General features: G+C 38.7%; 2 protein-coding genes across 37 annotated transcripts in view; one reads left to right on the top strand and one right to left on the bottom strand.

Annotated features, from left to right (window-relative positions):
• CBR4 (carbonyl reductase 4) overlaps positions 1-17,051 on the bottom strand; it is a 131,405-nt gene that overhangs the window by 12,479 nt on the left and 101,875 nt on the right. For 2 of the 4 annotated variants that reach the window (XR_008479984.2, XM_054252806.2), the window contains exon 5: positions 2,397-2,509. The exons of the other annotated variants lie outside the window; for them this stretch is intronic. Coding sequence is in view for 1 of the 2 variants with exons in the window: in XM_054252806.2 (XP_054108781.1) it covers positions 2,409-2,509 (101 nt within the window). In the remaining variant the exon portion in view is untranslated. The remainder of the gene's footprint in view (positions 1-2,396; positions 2,510-17,051) is intronic. 4 annotated transcript variants of the gene reach the window in all.
• The window catches only part of PALLD (palladin, cytoskeletal associated protein), a 469,895-nt gene that overhangs the window by 445,425 nt on the left and 7,419 nt on the right, over positions 1-17,051 (top strand). For all 33 annotated transcript variants that reach the window (XM_078366289.1, XM_078366298.1, XM_078366290.1 and 30 more), the window contains 3 exons: positions 6,365-6,459; positions 8,573-8,705; positions 11,900-12,107. In XM_078366289.1, coding sequence (XP_078222415.1) covers positions 6,365-6,459; positions 8,573-8,705; positions 11,900-12,107 — 436 coding nt within the window. The remainder of the gene's footprint in view (positions 1-6,364; positions 6,460-8,572; positions 8,706-11,899; positions 12,108-17,051) is intronic.

Here is a 17,051-nt window from a genome sequence, read left to right as displayed (position 1 = left end):
GGTGGAGGAGCTGTGAGCCAGAGGATGGCCACACCCATAGCACAGCTGACATCAGCCACACATGAAGCTGGGAAGCTGCTTTCTGCTCTCAGCACCCTCAGGGCCAAGAGAAGGACCAAAAGAGAGTGGTCACTGCCCTCACTCCAGTAATTCCACTGCTGAGCCCCATGGTTAACCCTCTCTGGTTCTTTGCTCTACCCTTTGGAGAGAAGACAGAATTGAGAAGTGGAGCAGACCAGTCCTCCTAACAGAATATCCTAACCCACCTGTGATTTAAGCCAAGGGTAAAATGACTACTCTGCGTCTGTCAAAAGGAACAACAACAAAAAACATTCCAGGAACCCCAGGCATCACAGTAACCAGATCAGTTCCTGACATTACCTGTTATAGAATTCCAACCGACTCCAAAGATCAGTTGGCACTCCCAACATCTTAATTAAGGGGCAGAGCTAAGAGCCTTCTTTACCTAAATAACCCAAGACAGGCAAAAGGAAGGGAAACTCATGAAGTGAATCTGAGTCTAGGCCTCAGTGTGTAGATGTGTATATCCCATTGAAATTGCTGTGAGAGAATTTCTGTATTTATGCCACTTAGCAGTAGTAGTATTTGTCCCAAGTTTCTGAGCATGTTGCCTGATTGATTTTAATTCCAACAGTAAAACCCTTCTTTTCTGTCTTTTCTGTCTTCAGTAACAGGTATGTTCAAATATGGCAGATACAAGTTTTGTGAGTCATCACTTAAAAACTGGAGTGAACTTTACTACCCATTAGAAAAACAAAGTGGCATTTAAACCATGACCAGTGACAGATCATTTTTCTATCTAACTCCTGGCATCAGTTACCATTTGTTGCTGTAGGGATGCCATTCTGGAAATGTTTAACACTGTTAGACTCTCAACTTTACAACATCGATTACCATATATTAAAACATTGTGTTCTTATAACTTATGAATCAAAGCATGACTTGCAACAGCCATGTCATAAAAGGCAGTGGAAAAAAATTCAAAATAACTCAATCTTTCAACATACAGCAATCCCAAAAGCATAAAGTGTAGTTGACAGAAAACTGTCATTGATGCCTTACTTCCTTAATGCCCTCTAGTTACCTTAAATTTTGAAATTTTAAAAGTATTTGGGCTTAGGGAAAAAAAGTAATTGGGTTTGAAAGGGGAGAATACACGTATGTTTTCTCGTACAATGTAGCCCAGATGATGTGAAATGACCAAGGACAAGAGGAAGACTAGAGTGGAAAAAATAGTTCAGTAATGAAACACAGACGGCAGAGCGCTCCTGAGCAGTGGAAAATAAGTACAGAAAGCAGCCAAGAGAAGGGTGAGAACCAAGGAGGGAGGAAAATATTAAAGTTCAGAATATTTTATAGAATATGGTATTTTTCCACCTGGGTTAATCTTTTGGGAATAAGAAAAACATTCGCTGTTATTTACTGCATCCAAATTCTACTTGGGATAGAACAGGCAGCTCTAAACATATACTGGGCTGTTTATCATACTCAATGTGTGCAGCTCAAGCAATTCATAAGAGACCAAAGCAATCACATAGTTTAGCAAAATAATGAGATATTGTGCAGTTACACCAAGCAGAATGCCAAAATGAGGATCGCAAATAGTTTACTTTAGACACTAATCCTATCTTTAAGAACAGCTAAATCTAAACGGGAATATCTGACTTGGTTGTGTTGTGTTGCTAAGTTACTTTGTATTGCACTTGGATTCTGGAATGGCTGTTTTGCAGTTTGATGTTTCCTCAAACTGCATTATGTATACAAGTGGCAAGCTTTTATAAAGACCTGTGTGCCACTAGTTAAATTTCATAAACTGTGAAATATAAATGTTATTTCTATATTATATAAATAATTGGCCTTGCACAAGGTATGAAATAATCTTTACAAGCTGGATGTTTAATACAGAATCACTTTAAGAATTCAGACTTATTTGTAACATAAGCTTTAAACTCTGTGGATTTGTTTGGAATAGAAAAGGAGCACACAGCTGAGTTAAATATAAATGTTAGTCTGTTGCTTATGTTTCCTTTTAGCATTATAAGGTTTCCTAGCTCATTTCAAGCTTCACTTTAAACATTCCCTTCCATTATTCTTATGTTAATAGTAAAGCAGATGGAAATGAGAAAATTAATAAAAGCAAATGCAACAGCATTAATGTACATCAGAGCCTACTATGATTACCAGGGTTAATAGGCATATTATTATTAAAATCACTTATTAGCTGGGCACGGTGGCTCACGCCTGTAATCCCAGCACTTTGGGAGGCTGAGGTGGATGGATCACCTGAGGTTGGGAGTTCGAGACAAGCCTGACCAACATGGAGAAATCCCGTCTCTACTAAAAATACAAAATTAGCTGGGCGTGGTGACACATACCTGTAATCTCAGCTACTCAGGAGACTGAGGCAGCACTTGAACTCCAGAGGTGGATATTGCGGTGAGCCGAGATCGCACCACTGCACTCCAGCCTGGGTAACAAGAGTGAAACACTGTCTCGAAAGAAAAAAAAATCACTTGTTGCTAATTCTGTATGATCTCTCTCAAAAATAGTATGTTCAGACTTAAAAACCTGAACTTTCTATTATGTACACTGAAGGCATCCTTTCAAAAATGCTTCACTGAACTCTGAGGTTTTTTCCCCAAATAAAAATGACAGAATTATACAGCTTCTTAGTTTGGATGCTTTCTAAATGCTCCTGGTTATGTATTAGTTAGTAATATATTTAGCCAATAACACTACATAAATCAAACAGAATTCCGCCTCCTGAAGACCACACTTCCCCCTTTCATGCTCAGAGTGAAGGTTGACATCAGAATAGAAAGATGACAAATGGTGACTACTCCTTTTTCTCAAATTTGGGAAGTTAAAGAAATATTCTGTGGCAATATTTGTATATAGCGTTCTAAGCAGAAGCAGCGAAAACCTTGAAAACAGTGTAGAAATGTGTGACCTTCCAGAGTAGCATGCCCACCTGTTCCTCTCCCCCCCTCCTTTTTTTTGGAGAGGGGAGGAAGAGGCAGGTCGAGCATATCAAGAATCTGTTTAGAGTTGAATAACGCATATTCCCTCCTCCACGTCAAATGCAGCCACCACACTAACAAGCACATTTGAATATGACTGTGCTTAACACCTTTCAAGCACCAGCAGAAGTTAAAAAGGTTCATCTACTTCCACAGTCTGCCTCCTATGCCGAAGGTATTTTGTTTTTCCTTTGGAGAAAATTACCTTATAATACCCAAAAAAATTCCATTACATAAACAATTCTAAAGGATGCCTCAAAACTGGTTATTAGAACTATATCCATATTGAGTGCTATAATAATTTCACATTTTGAGCACTGGCTTCATCCAAACACAATGCTGGCAGGTGCTTTACAAATATGAATGCCTTTAATCTTCATGAGAACCCACTAGGTGTTAACTATATGGTCCGATTTTAGAGAAGGAATCTTAGATTAAGTTACCTGCCTAAAGTCACTTGCCTGTAAGGGACAGCAGGACTGGTTTACAAACTTAGACTGATTGCAGAGCTCCTGAGTGCCACACTGAGGTATTTGAGGCCCATCCCAAGAGGAAAGGCACTAAGTGGCAGGGGAGATACTGGTGAAATATGAAGGAACTGTCAAAGGAGGTAAGAGTTTACCTCAAGTAAAGTATATTCACATGGAAATTCTTACTGGCATCCACCAAGCCACTGGGGCTCCTAAAAACCATCTTGATGGGGATCCATGCATAATGTCTCAGACCCATGGTAACACAGGACCAGCTATGAGTAATTTAATCATGATAATTTATGATATCACATAGCACTTGACATTTATAAGAGCATTTAGGTTGCACCATTTAAGCCTTACAACATCCTTGTAAGAGATGTACATAGCATCCCTATTTGTACAGAAGAAGAAACAAAGGCTTGAACAAATTCAGTGATTTGCTCAAAGTTTTAAGAAAAGTCAAAACTCAAATCCAAGTTAAAAGGGGGGGTTTGTTGGACTGTTGCCCAAATTCAAGGTTAGGTCTGAATTTAACTTACAGTATATCTTTTCCTAATCACGTAAATGACTAGTTCATTTTAACTTACCTTGTAGATCCTCTGGGCTTCCTATCACAAGGAAGGATATTATGAGCATTTCATCATAGAAGCCAGAAAGCAGATAAGGAAGCCACATTCTATATCAGTACAATTGAAGCTATTTGTGTCAAACAGTACACATACTTCGTTGTCCTCAACCTCCCAAAAGAATCATTAATTTTATGTGTACATTTGTTATCTTGTATGATGCAACAGTTGGGTAGTTTATGATGGGGGTCTTCTGAGCAAGTTATATCTAGATTTTCCATATCACATACAGACCAGAAGTTGGATGAAATTTTTAGATTTCAAGCTAGTTTAGGGAATCCCAAATGTCTGCCAAGAGTTTAGCAGGAGAGAATCTGTATCAAGTGGCCTGTGCTTCAGATACAGTTAATCTGAGTTAGAAATAATTCTCCTTCATAAGGTTAGTCTTCATGTCTCCTTGGAAATTTTCAGGAAACATGGTGTTTTAACCACAGCCTCAATAGCAAATACTCTGAATGCCAGAGGGAGTCACATATGTAGTGGTAAAAAACTAGTTAGGTTTGTTTCTTTGTGATGACCTGTCTTTGATCATTGCTCACTCTTCTCCTGTCTGTATGACATTTCTGTTTTGTGATGACCTCTCTTTGGTCGTGCCTCATTCTTCTCCTGTGTGTATGACATTCCTGTGTGTCTTTGCCTTTTCTGGGAGGTGCCAGTCCTAAAGAAGTTCACGATTCAGGAGACCTGCAGAGCCCCACCAGTTAGAGTACTGCCCTTCACTGAATCCTGCTATGGGTGTTTTTCTCTGCGTTCCCTCCACTAGTGCCCTCACTAGTGGCCCAGATCCCCACTCCAGTCTACCTGCAGCAGGAAGGCAGTTCTTCAAAACACAGAACACTCCAGCTTCTGTGGCCTGTCTCTATAGGCAGCTTGCAATGAAAATGAGAACCAATGGAAGAATTTTATTTTCAGTGTAAGGTCATGAGGGCTTCTCATCAACTCTGAGCTAGAATTAAGTCTAATCATTGCTGGTACATCTGCTTCTCATTTTTCTTCTCTTGCTGTTACCTTTGGCAGTCATCAGAATTTAGAAGCATGTCTTCTCATTCTCCTGAGCGAGTGGAGAAGAAAAATCATCTATTTTGCTACTCTGCTGGTAATGGTGAAAAAAAAAAAAAATTAAGAGAAGGAGCTGAAACCCAAACCAAAGTAACGATGTGTGGCTTATCCATGTCATCTGGGCGTCCTGAGTATTACTCGTCTGTTCACATATGACAGCATTTGTCATTCTCTTTTTTTGCTTTTATTATTTTAATTGACACAGGTATACATATTTATGAGGTATAGTGTGACATTTCAAAGCAAGTATACAACATGTAATGCTCAATTCATGGTAATTAGCATATCTGTCACCTCAGACATTTATCATTCGTGTTAGAAACACCCAAAATCCACTCTTCCAGCTATACGAAAATACACGATAAATTGTTGTTATAGTCATCCTACAGTGCTATGAAACACTAAAACTTATTCTTCCTATGTGCTGTAATTTTGTATCCATTAACCTACTTCTGGCTATCTCCCTGACCCCACCATTCCATCAAACTTTCAATTGACAAATTTAAGATATAGTTTTTATTACATTGTTTAGTTATTCAACTCCTTCTGATTTTTAAATCTCAAATATGTTCATTTCATAAGAACATGGTTTCATTTAATCATGAAGCTCTCCTTATCATCCCACGCATACTTTTTACATAACACTCATTTTATCATGCTCACTTAATACATGGTTTGGGGAAGGGATGCCACTAACATTAAATCAGTATATTATTAAAAAGATCTGAGGCAAACTTTTAAAATTGTCTAGGTTTGATTTTAGAATTGGCTACAAGTGATTAGATAGCTGCCCATGAAAACGGAATCTTCACATGAAACTGGTGTCCTCCTGCTACAGATGACAATTTAACAACATGTGTTATGGAGCCCTTTGCAGGCTACAATTAATGAAACAAGGGTTGTCATTTCAAACCATCCTAGATAAAACAGTAAAGCTTATTTAAGAGTTCCAAAAACAACCTTGTCACCTGAGTAAAAATAGTTTTACCGAGGCACTTAACTCACAGGGAAAGTGTTTTTCTGAAAAGGGTTAGAGTCATTACTAACCTGGCACACTGATTTGTTATGAAATAATGTCTTACAGAGAATAGGACAGTAGGCATAATAGTGCTTAATGGTTCATGGTTTTAAGTAGCAAATCAGTTATTTCCTGGTATTTCTACAGGGCCGCATCAGTTGTACTGGACGGCTAATGGTTCAGGCTGTCAACCAAAGAGGTCGAAGTCCCCGCTCTCCCTCAGGCCATCCTCATGTCAGAAGGTATTTAAGATGTTCCCTCCCATAAGTGTTACTATTTCATTGATTAATATAAATTTAGTACTGCTAGAATTATCATATAACCACAAAAGTGAACATGATTGGAAGACAGAATATGGATACAAACCTGAAGTGTGTGGCTCCTTGATTACTGTGCTCCTTTGTGATTCAGAAACGGAATGGGAACAAACGTTTGCTAATGTGTGCTAAGCCCATTCACCTACATGATTAGTTCGTTAAATAGGGCAAATAAATCAAAACCCAGCACTTTTAAATGACACATGAAAATACTACTAAATGGGCCAGGCACAGTGGCTCACACCTATAATCCCAGCACTTTGGGAGGCTGGAGGTGGGCGGATCACGAGGTAAGACCATCCTGGCTAAAATGGTGAAACCCTGTCTCTACTACAAATACAAAACATTTGCTGGGCATGCTGGAATGCACCTGTAGTCCAAACTACTCAGGAGGCTGAGGCAGGAGAACTGCATGAACCCAGGAGGCAGAGGTTGCAATGAGCCAAGATTGTGCCACTGCACTCCAGCCTGGGTTGGACTGCATCTCAAAAAAAAAAAAGAGAAACACTACTAAATGGTACACAAATGTTGAAAACCAAACGTCTCTAACCAATAGCTGTGTGAGTTGACCATTATAAGCTATTGCCACTAGGTTTCTTAAAGCCAGCTAATGTATTAATGTTCATTTTTCAGTCACTTAATTCAAAACATAAGACCATTAGACTACAAATCTTGTAGGTAAGAGTTGTCACATTGTAAATACTCAGATATCTGCTAACAATAGAGATGCTTTCCATTCCTAGTAGTCCTGAGTCTATGCAAAGACACTGATGGAACAATGGTAGGCAGGGATAGAAAAAGGATATTACTTAGTAACAGACTTGCACCTAAAAAAATACAGTAAGTCAACCAGCCTGCCAACTTGGGTTCCTGTTTAGATATTTTATAGACAGAATATCCTTAAATAGTCCTGACCCTTAATTACAGGCCATAGATGCAAACACCTTTGGTGAAGAGAACAGATAATTAGCTCACAGAGAATAAGGAGAAAAACGGAGTAAGCATTAAACAAGTGGTGTCTACACCTCCTGTGTGACCAGATCCACAGACTTTTGTTCAGCATTTGGAAGACTAGAGCATGTGCAGATTTAATTCTAACTTCATCATGGCAATTCCTGTTCACAGGATGCTAGCTCCGTATCTTTGGTTATAAACACAGCACATACAGTATTAAGTAAGTCCATTGTCTTGCATTATTCTTTGCTTTTCTTGTTGTCCACAGCACATTTAAGACTTTCAATAGATCAGTGGGTCCTAGAAAGCTTTTTCTCCTAAATTAGGCTAAACTATATTAAAAAGCTAATAATTATTAGTCTAATATACTTATCTTTCATTTGTTCCACTCTTGCTTTTCCTAGTTAAGTGTTTTTAAACTTACCTTCTCGTGACTACTGATAGGATTTATAGTCAACATCTTTTAAGTCTTCTCTGCAATTACTTTCAACTGGATTCCTCTTAAAGGTTTCTCTGGCAACCTTTAAAAGTGACAGAGATACACAGAATCTGGGAGATTTGTACAATCTCATTTTTTAAAACAAAAAGTAATACCTCTAGTCATATGGATAATTAATGCAAAAGAAAACTTGCCTAAAAATGTAATTTGTTTTCCTGCTTAATATGAAAAAGAATTTTAATTAAAAATAAATTGAATTTTTATAGGGTAATAAGAACTTTTTAATTTCCTAAAAATTTAAAAATCAGAGTGGAAAGTTCTAGTAACTTCTGTTGAAAAAGATTTGGTAATAATAGTGCTACTTTTCATAAAGTTTTTAAAATATACCCCATTTTTTTCATTTCCCTGTTTATGATTTGTAAGTAGCCTGCAATTGGCAGATAATTAAATTTATAGTAAACTTTCAAATTAAACAAGATTTTGCCTTTCTGATTTTTTAATCTGTAAATGTTAGATATAGGGAAATTAGATAAGGAAATGGGATAAGGAAATCATTTTTACCCCACGTATTTTAAAAAAACAGATGACTAAAATCTGGAAATAACTACTATCTATATTTCTGTCCGTCATCTTTCTTGTTTTAAGGCCTCGTTCTAGATCAAGGGACAGTGGAGATGAAAATGAACCAATTCAGGAGCGATTCTTCAGACCTCACTTCTTGCAGGCTCCTGGAGATCTGACTGTTCAAGAAGGAAAGCTCTGCAGGATGGACTGCAAGGTAAGATTTTGTTACTGCTTGCATATCTATTGCCTCACTTCTCCCCACTTGCCATTTCTCTATAGTTCCTTTTGGGGAAATTACATAAAGTGTAAAATGAAGGCTGGGCACAGTGGCTCATGCCCGTAATCCCAGCACTGTAGAGGCCAAATCCAGGCGGATTGCTTGATCCCAGGAGTTCAAGACCAGCCTGAGCAGTATGGAGAAACCTCATCTCTACCAAAAATACAAAAATTAGCCAGGCGTGGTGGCACACACCTATACTCCCAGCTACTTGGGAGGCTGAGTTAGAAGGACTGCTTGAGCTCAAGGCTGCACCGAGCCATGATGGTGCCACTGAATTCCGGCCTGTGTGACAGGGCAAGACCCTCTCTCAAAAAATAAAACGAGTCTAGCTTAAGAGGGGAAAAAGTGAAATATGCTGGATATGTATATATTGTTTATTATGATTCTTTACTTTTAAATCTACATTAAATATGTTCTTTATTCAGAAGCCTACATGACATTCTCCAGAAAGTCATCAGGAGGTTTTATTTATCCCTTTAAATGTTAAAATAGTAAATATGATAAATCTACCATGTCTTCATTCTTTTTTCATGCAGATTTTGTATCCATATATCTACTTAGACTTTTCTTCCTCCCATTTTCTAACTCTGAGAGAAGTCAGAGTGACATCATTCTTTCATCTGTTTCGTACCACCGCTTTTTAACCCCAGGGTCCTTGGGTAGGCAGGCTTCACTAGGTGTCTGCACTCTGAAATTACCTACCAAATTATGTGTGTCCATATAACTTTCATCCATTTCTCAAAGGATTTTAAGGAAAAAATGTTTAAGATAAACACTGCTCTAAAATTTTTTGTTTTCTTCTTTTGTCCCACTACTTACTGGTCTTACATTTGGTATAACTCTTAAATATGGGTAAGTTTTAAAACGTTATTTGGGCTCCCTCTGCTGGTTCTCGATGGGATATCAGAACACAAATATAAGCTGCTTAGAGGATTTGGGCATTGTTTCTTCAGAAAATAAATCTAGAATTGTAGCAATGTATAAAAACAATAAATATAACAAAAATATTTTATTTCCCAGGATCATTATTTTTACAGTACAGATACACAAATTGAGTTTCAGTGTGTATATGAGTGTGTATTTACTTAATTTTTGGTCTATAATTAAGAATTATACAGTAGAGCTACCACATGATCCAGTAATTCTACTAGTGCTTAAATATCGGAGGAAAATGAAAACAAGAGGCCAGGCGTGGTGGCTCATGCCTGTAATCCCAGCACTTTGGGAGGCTGAGGTGAGTGCATTGCCTGAGCTCAGGAGTTCTAGGCCAGCCTGGCCAACATGGCAAAACCCCATCTCTGCTAAAATACAAAAAATCAGCCAGGTGTGGTGGTGTGAGACTGTAATCCCAGCTACTCAGGTGACTGAGGCAAGAGAATTGCTTGAACCCAGAAGGCAGAGGTTGCAGTGAACCAGGATTTTGCCACTGCACTTCAGCCTGGGCAACAGAGTGAGACTCCATCTCAAAAAAGAAAAAAGAAAACGTGAAAAATCTTGCCTCATGTACAGATAGATCAGGGAAAAAAAAATTGTCAGCGTATTTAAGCTTTAAAAGGGAAATAAATCCTGAAGATAAGCCAAACATTAAAGCAGCAGCTCGCTTTTCCTCCAAAAAGCCCCCTCCCCTTTTAGCCCCTGAGGAACATTCCTAGACACTGACCATCCTTAACTGAACTAAATTTTTGGGAAAATAACTATTTCCACTCCTCTAGCAACAAGCATGCCCTTCCCTCCCCACTCTTTCTATGTGTGCTAAGAGTACAGATCTAGTCATACTGTGACCTGCTTGTGGTGGCCTTCAGCTCCTGAGCTCTATTGCTTTATTTAGCCAGGAGAACTGGGGTTAGAAGACAGGGGCATTCTCTTAGCCCTTGCATGAATAACTATCCACTGGATAGGTTAACTGGGAATCAGGTGGTTTGAGAGTAGAGGTGCTTTGGGCATCTCTCCTGCTGAACATACTGTGGCTCCAGTCCATAGATGGTTTATCTAGGATCTAACCTGATGAAGTAGGAGCAAGCAGTGCCATTTTATTTGTAGACCTGGGAACTACAAGGAGCCTGACCAAAGGCATCCACTACCTCTTCCTCCACATCACTTGTGATGACCTCCAGACAGGGAGAGCAGGGGATAGCAGGAGGACACAGAGCCTGAGCCTCCCAGAAGCCAAGCTGCCTAATGACTGCTATTTGTTTCCAAAATCTTTTCATCCTTTTCACCAGTCATTTCAGTTTACTTCACTTTTTTTCCTTTATATTCTGTAACCCTTTCCTACATGTGTGATAGGAGGCATCTGGTAGGTAATATCAGTGAGTATCATAGAGCAGGAATGGAATTTGTGAGTCCTCTGGCTGATTCTGGCAAAACTGGTTCTTCAGAAGAACTGTTTTACAGTCTAAGTGACATCTTTTTGTATATAATTTCCTATTAGTAAAGTGGGGGGTAGGGATAAAAATGCCTTCCTTAACAGTGCATTTCTCCCATTCAAAATCAAGGGCTGGCAGATGGCAACCATGCTGACCCTCTTTGGCACAACATGTTATTAGCAATTAAGTGTATGTTTATCTGGTCAACACAACTGTCAAGGTCTCAAGATTTTATGTTTCCACTATGGTAGTAATTTGTTGAGATGGCTTTCTGGATAATTTCATATTGCTCTTGTTATTCAGTTTCAAGGATTATAAAATAATAGCAGCCCTATGTGCTGACGAATGCGTTCTCCATAGCTATGGCTACTCCTTGATGAGAAGCATTATAGTCCTCTATATAAATGCCAGCTCAGTATTTGTCATTATTGTCGGATATCCTTTTTTTCCAAAAAGCCCAGAGCCTGGTGCTGACATCATCCCATTAATCTCTGTAGCCCTGGGCAAGGTAAGACGATGACAGCAATTCTTTTCATCCCATTTCGGAGGTCCTCTCTAGGTTGCTCTGTAATTGTTTACATGTGAGGTGGTGAGTGCTCAGGAAGCCACTGAAAAGTTTTAAGCAAAAGAGTACCATGAGCTGATACTCAAAGCCATCTCTTGTACTACTGAAGGAGGAATTCATGTGAGCTTCTTAGCTACCAGTGATTTTACTCCGTTTTAGTAGTAGAGAAATTTACATGCATTTCTTTTCTGATTTAGGTCAGTGGGTTACCAACCCCAGATCTAAGCTGGCAACTAGATGGGAAGCCCATACGCCCTGACAGTGCTCACAAGATGTTGGTGCGTGAGAACGGGGTGCACTCTCTGATCATAGAGCCAGTCACATCACGCGATGCCGGCATCTACACATGCATAGCCACCAACCGTGCAGGACAGAACTCATTCAGCCTGGAGCTTGTGGTTGCTGGTAGGCTAATCTGTGAATCCTTGCTCTCTGACATAATGAACACCAGACTTACAAATGTAACTAAAACTAATTCTGCATCACTAAATATGGAAAACAAATCAAAGTACTGAAAAAATAGATTGTATCATCAAAATAGCCAATGAGGACATGTTCTAAGGCCTAGCAAGACAGAAACAAGTATTTCGTTTCTCCCACTCACCTAGCAAAGAGAGAAAAAGATTTTATTAACTATTCTGGGTCATTTGACCTCCTCCTGTGTGTACAGTGGCCCCCAGTGTCACATAGACAAATAGTAACTGCAATATGGACTCCAAGAACCAAAGAATTTTCTTATATATAAAGTTACAAGCAAGTTAAACTTTTATGTAAGTTAAAAACTAAGTGTGTGTGTGTGTGTGTGTGTGTGCGCGTGCATATATATATACATATTACATAATACATAATATGTATTACGTAATACATAATATGTATTATGTAATATGTATATATATATATATATATATATATACACACGCACACACCCCTAAACTTTTATGTAAGTTAAAAACTGGGTGTGTGTGTACATATACACATATAATGTATATTATATATGTATAATATATAAACACACATATAATGTATATTATATACGTATAATATATAAGCATACACACACACACACACACACACACACACCCCTAGTTTTTAAAGCAACATTGTCATCTACCCTCAAAGTCATAGTCAAACTACACTCAGATTTGCTTTTTCATTATTATTCTGTTAAAGTGTCGTTACATGAAGTCTTATGCTTTGAGACACCTAAAAGGAAAACATTTATGGAAAGGTTTTTATATCATCCTAAAGAGTTAGGTATAAGTGAAGATTCTGATTACCTGATCTCTTTTTAAAAAGAACATAACAAAACATAGCATTTATTTCTTACACCTCTTTTTGCAAAGTTCTTCATGTACGTCACGTATCAGTTGGCCCTCACATCAGCCTTATGAGAGAATCAGAGTAAATCTTCTCTGACTTACCCAGGGTCCCAAGGTGATGATTGGATTCAAAACAATTTGTTGACTCCTAGTGCTCTTCTAATCATACTGAGTCACTGAACTCTTTCAAGAAATAGAGTAGCAATGAGAATGAAACCCAGGAGGTCTTGGTAAAACTCTTACATTATGATTCTAATAATGGCGCTAAGATGTCTTCACATAAAAATGTGGTAAATATGTGGGCTGTGGTGCTACAGGTCAGCCATGCTATCAAGTTTTGTACAAAGTACTCTATATTCTCACATGCTAGGATTGATTTCATTCATTTCTCTAACCTCAAACTAAAACTTCACTTTTCTGCTGTTAAATGTCTTTCAATCATATCTGTCCTTTAGGGCCCAGACTGGGGGTCCAAAAGATACATAGATATCTCAGTATGTGTCAGTTGGCACTCCTGTCAGAAGATGGTGATGTACAGGAATTGGGAGCAAGGTCTTGGGGTCAGATCTGCTTCAGTCCCGGCTCTTGTCTATTTTACTAGTTGTGGGAACTTTGGCAAATAGATGTATCTGAAACTTAATTTCTCCATATGTAAAATGGGAATGTAATAACTCACAGTGTTTTCATAAGGATTAAATCATAAAAATGTGTTTGAAGCTCTGCATAACTAGTACCCTGCATAGCAGTGCTCCAAAATGGTAGATGTTATTCTTTCTGGTGAGTTGCTACGACATTAAGACTTGTTTTATATATTTTATGTTCTTTGCAAAACTGGGAACCCAGAAAGAATGCAAAGTGAGCTTCTGTTCCCACTTCTCCCAGAATAGCCTAGGATGGGCAACCATGTAAAATTAAGTAAAAGTCCAACCTTCTACCTAACTCATGGTGTTGAAGAGTATTAAGCATTTGAAAAATTCAGGTAGAATTTTCATCCTTCTTAAGCTCTTTCCTAGCTGTTTTGCTGTGATAGATCTGTCACTCGAGATGAGGGAGCAGTGTTGGAAAAGGAATGCATTGTCAGATTCATTTTTGGTAGTTCAGAAGAAAATAAGTAAACCTTATTTATTCTCTGAAGCATTTTTTTTTAATTATTGCATTTTAGGTTTTGGGGTACATGTGCAGAACATGCAAGACTTGCATAGGTACACACATGGCAGTGTGTTTTGCTGCCTTCCTCCCCTTCACCCACATTTGGCATTTCTCCCCAGGCTATCCCTCCCCAGCTCCCCCCCAACACTGTCCCTCCCCTCTTCCCCCCAATAGACCCCAGTGTTTGGTACTCCCTTCCCTGTGTCCATGTGTTCTCATTTTTCATCACCCACCTATGAGTGAGAATATGTGGTATTTTATTTTCTGTTCTTGTGTCAGTTTGCTGAGAATGATGTTCTCCAGATTCTTCCATCTCCCTACAAATGACACAAACTCATCATTTTTTATTGCTGCATACTATTCCATGGTGTATATGTGCCACATTTTCCCAATCCAGTCTATCATCGATGGGCATTTGGGTTGGTTCCAGGTCTTTGCCATTGTAAACAGTGCTGCAATGAACATTCATGTGCATGTGTCCTTATAGTAGAACAATTTATAGTCCTTTGGATATATACCCAGTAATGGGATTGCTGGGTCAATTGAATTTCTATTTCTAAGGCCTTGAGGAATTGCCACAGTCTTCCACAATGGTTGAACTAGTTTACACTCCCACCAACAGTGTAAAAGTGTTCCTATTTCTCCACATCCTCTCCAGCATCTGTTGTCTCCAGATTTTTTTAATGATCGCCATTCTAACTGGCGTGAGATGGTATCTCAATGTGGTTTTGATTTGCATTTCTCTGATGACCAGTGATGATGAGCATTTTTTCATATGTTTGTTGGCCTCATGTATGTCTTCTTTTGTAAAGTGTCTGTTCATATCCTTTGCCCATTTTTGAATGGGCTTGTTTGTTTTTTTTCCTGTAAATCTGTTTGAGTTCTTTGTAAATTCTGGATATTAGCCCTTTGTTAGATGGGTAGACTGCAAATATTTTTTCCTTTTCCCATTCTGTTGGTTGCCGATTCACTCTAGTGACTGTTTCTTTTGCCGTGCAGAAGCTGTGGAGTTTGATTAGGTCCCATTTGTCTATTTTGGCTTTTGTTGCCAATGCTTTGGGTGTTTTGGTCATGAAGTCCTTGCCTACTCCTGTGTCCTGAATGGTTTTGCCTAGATTTTCTTCTAGGGTTTTCATGGTGCCAGGTCTTATGTTTAAGTCTTTAATCCATCTGGAGTTAATTTTAGTGTAAGGTGTCAGAGGGATTCAGTTTCTGCTTTCTGCACATGGCTAGCCAGTTTTCCCAACACCATTTATTAAACAGAAAATCCTTTCCTGATTCCTTGTTTTTGTCAGGTTTATCAAAGATTATATGGTTGTAGATATGTTGTGTTGCCTCCGATGCCTCTGTTCTGTTCCATTGGTCTATATCTCTGTTTTGGTACCAGTACCATGCTGTTTTGATTACTGTAGCCTTGTAGTATAGTTTGAAATCTGGTAGTGTGATGCCCCCCGCTGTGTTCTTTTTGCTTAGAATTGACTTGGCTATGCGGGCTCTCTTTTGGTTCCATATGAAGTTCATGGTGGTTTTTTCCAGTTCTGTGAAGAAAGTCAATGGTAGCTTGATGGGGATAGCATTGATTCTGTAAATTACTTTGGGCAGTATAGCCATTTTCACAATATTAATTCTTCCTAACCATGAACATGGAATGTTTCCATCTGTTTGTTTCCTCTCTTATTTCGTTGAGCAGTGGTTTTTAGTTTTCCTTGAATAGGGCCCTTACATTCCTTGTGAGTTGTATTCCTAGGTATTTTATTCTTTTTGTAGCAATTGTGAATGGCAGTTCGTTCTTGATTTGGCTCTCTTTAAGTCTGTTATTGGTGTATAGGAATGCTTGTGATTTTTACACATTGATTTTATATCCTGAGACTTTGCTGAAGTTGCTTATCAGTTTCAGGAGTTTTTGGGCTGAGGTGATGGGGTCTTCTAGGTATACTATCATGTCGTCTGCAAATAGTGACAATTTGGCTTCCACCTTTCCTATTTGAATACCCTTTATTTCTTTTTCTTGCCTGATTGCTCTGGCTAGAACTTCCAGTACTATATTGAATAGGAGTGGTGAAAGAGGGCATCCTGGTCTAGTGCCGGATTTCAAAGGGAATGCTTCCAGTTTTTGCCCATTCAGTATGATATTGGCTGTTGGTTTGTTGAGATATATTCCACCGATACCGAGTTTATTGAGGGTTTTTAGCATAAAGGGCTGTTGAATTTTGTCAAAGGCCTTCTCTGTGTCAACTGAGATAATCATGTGGTTTTTGTTTTTGGTTCTGTTTATGTGGTGAATTATGTTTATAGACTTGCGTATATTGAACCAGCCTTGCATCCCCGGGATGAATCCTACTTGATCAAGATGGATACGTTTTTGATGTGCTGTTGCAATTGGCTTGCCAGTATTTTATTGAAGATTTTTGCATCTATGTTCATCATGGATATTGGCCTGAACTTTTCTTTTCTTGCTGGGTCTCTGCTGGGTTTTGGTAACAGGATGATGTTGGTCTCATAAAATGATTTGGGAAGGATTCCCTCTTTTTGGATTATTCGGAATAGTTTCAGAAGGAATGGTAACAGTTCTTCTTTGTGTGTCTGGTAGAATTCGGCTGTGAACCCATCTGGACCTGGACTTTTTTTGTGTGGTAGGCTCTTAATTGCTGCCTCAACTTCAGACCTTGTTATTGGTCTATTCATAGTTTCGGCTTCCTCCTGGTTTAGGCTTGGGAGGATACAGGTGTCCAGGAATTTATCCATTTTTTCCAGGTTTACTAGTTTATGTGCATAGAGTTCTTTGTAATATTCTCTGATGATGGTTTGAATTTCTGTGGAATCTGTGGTGATTTCCCCTTTATCATTTTTTATCGCATCTATTTGGTTGTTCTCTCTTTTC

The sequence above is a fragment of the Callithrix jacchus genome, chromosome 3, assembly GCF_049354715.1.
Source record: "Callithrix jacchus isolate 240 chromosome 3, calJac240_pri, whole genome shotgun sequence".
NCBI classification, from domain to species: Eukaryota; Metazoa; Chordata; class Mammalia; order Primates; family Cebidae; genus Callithrix; species Callithrix jacchus.
The sequence above is the reverse complement of the archived record's forward strand: the minus strand, read 5'-3'. Positions and strand labels throughout refer to the sequence as shown.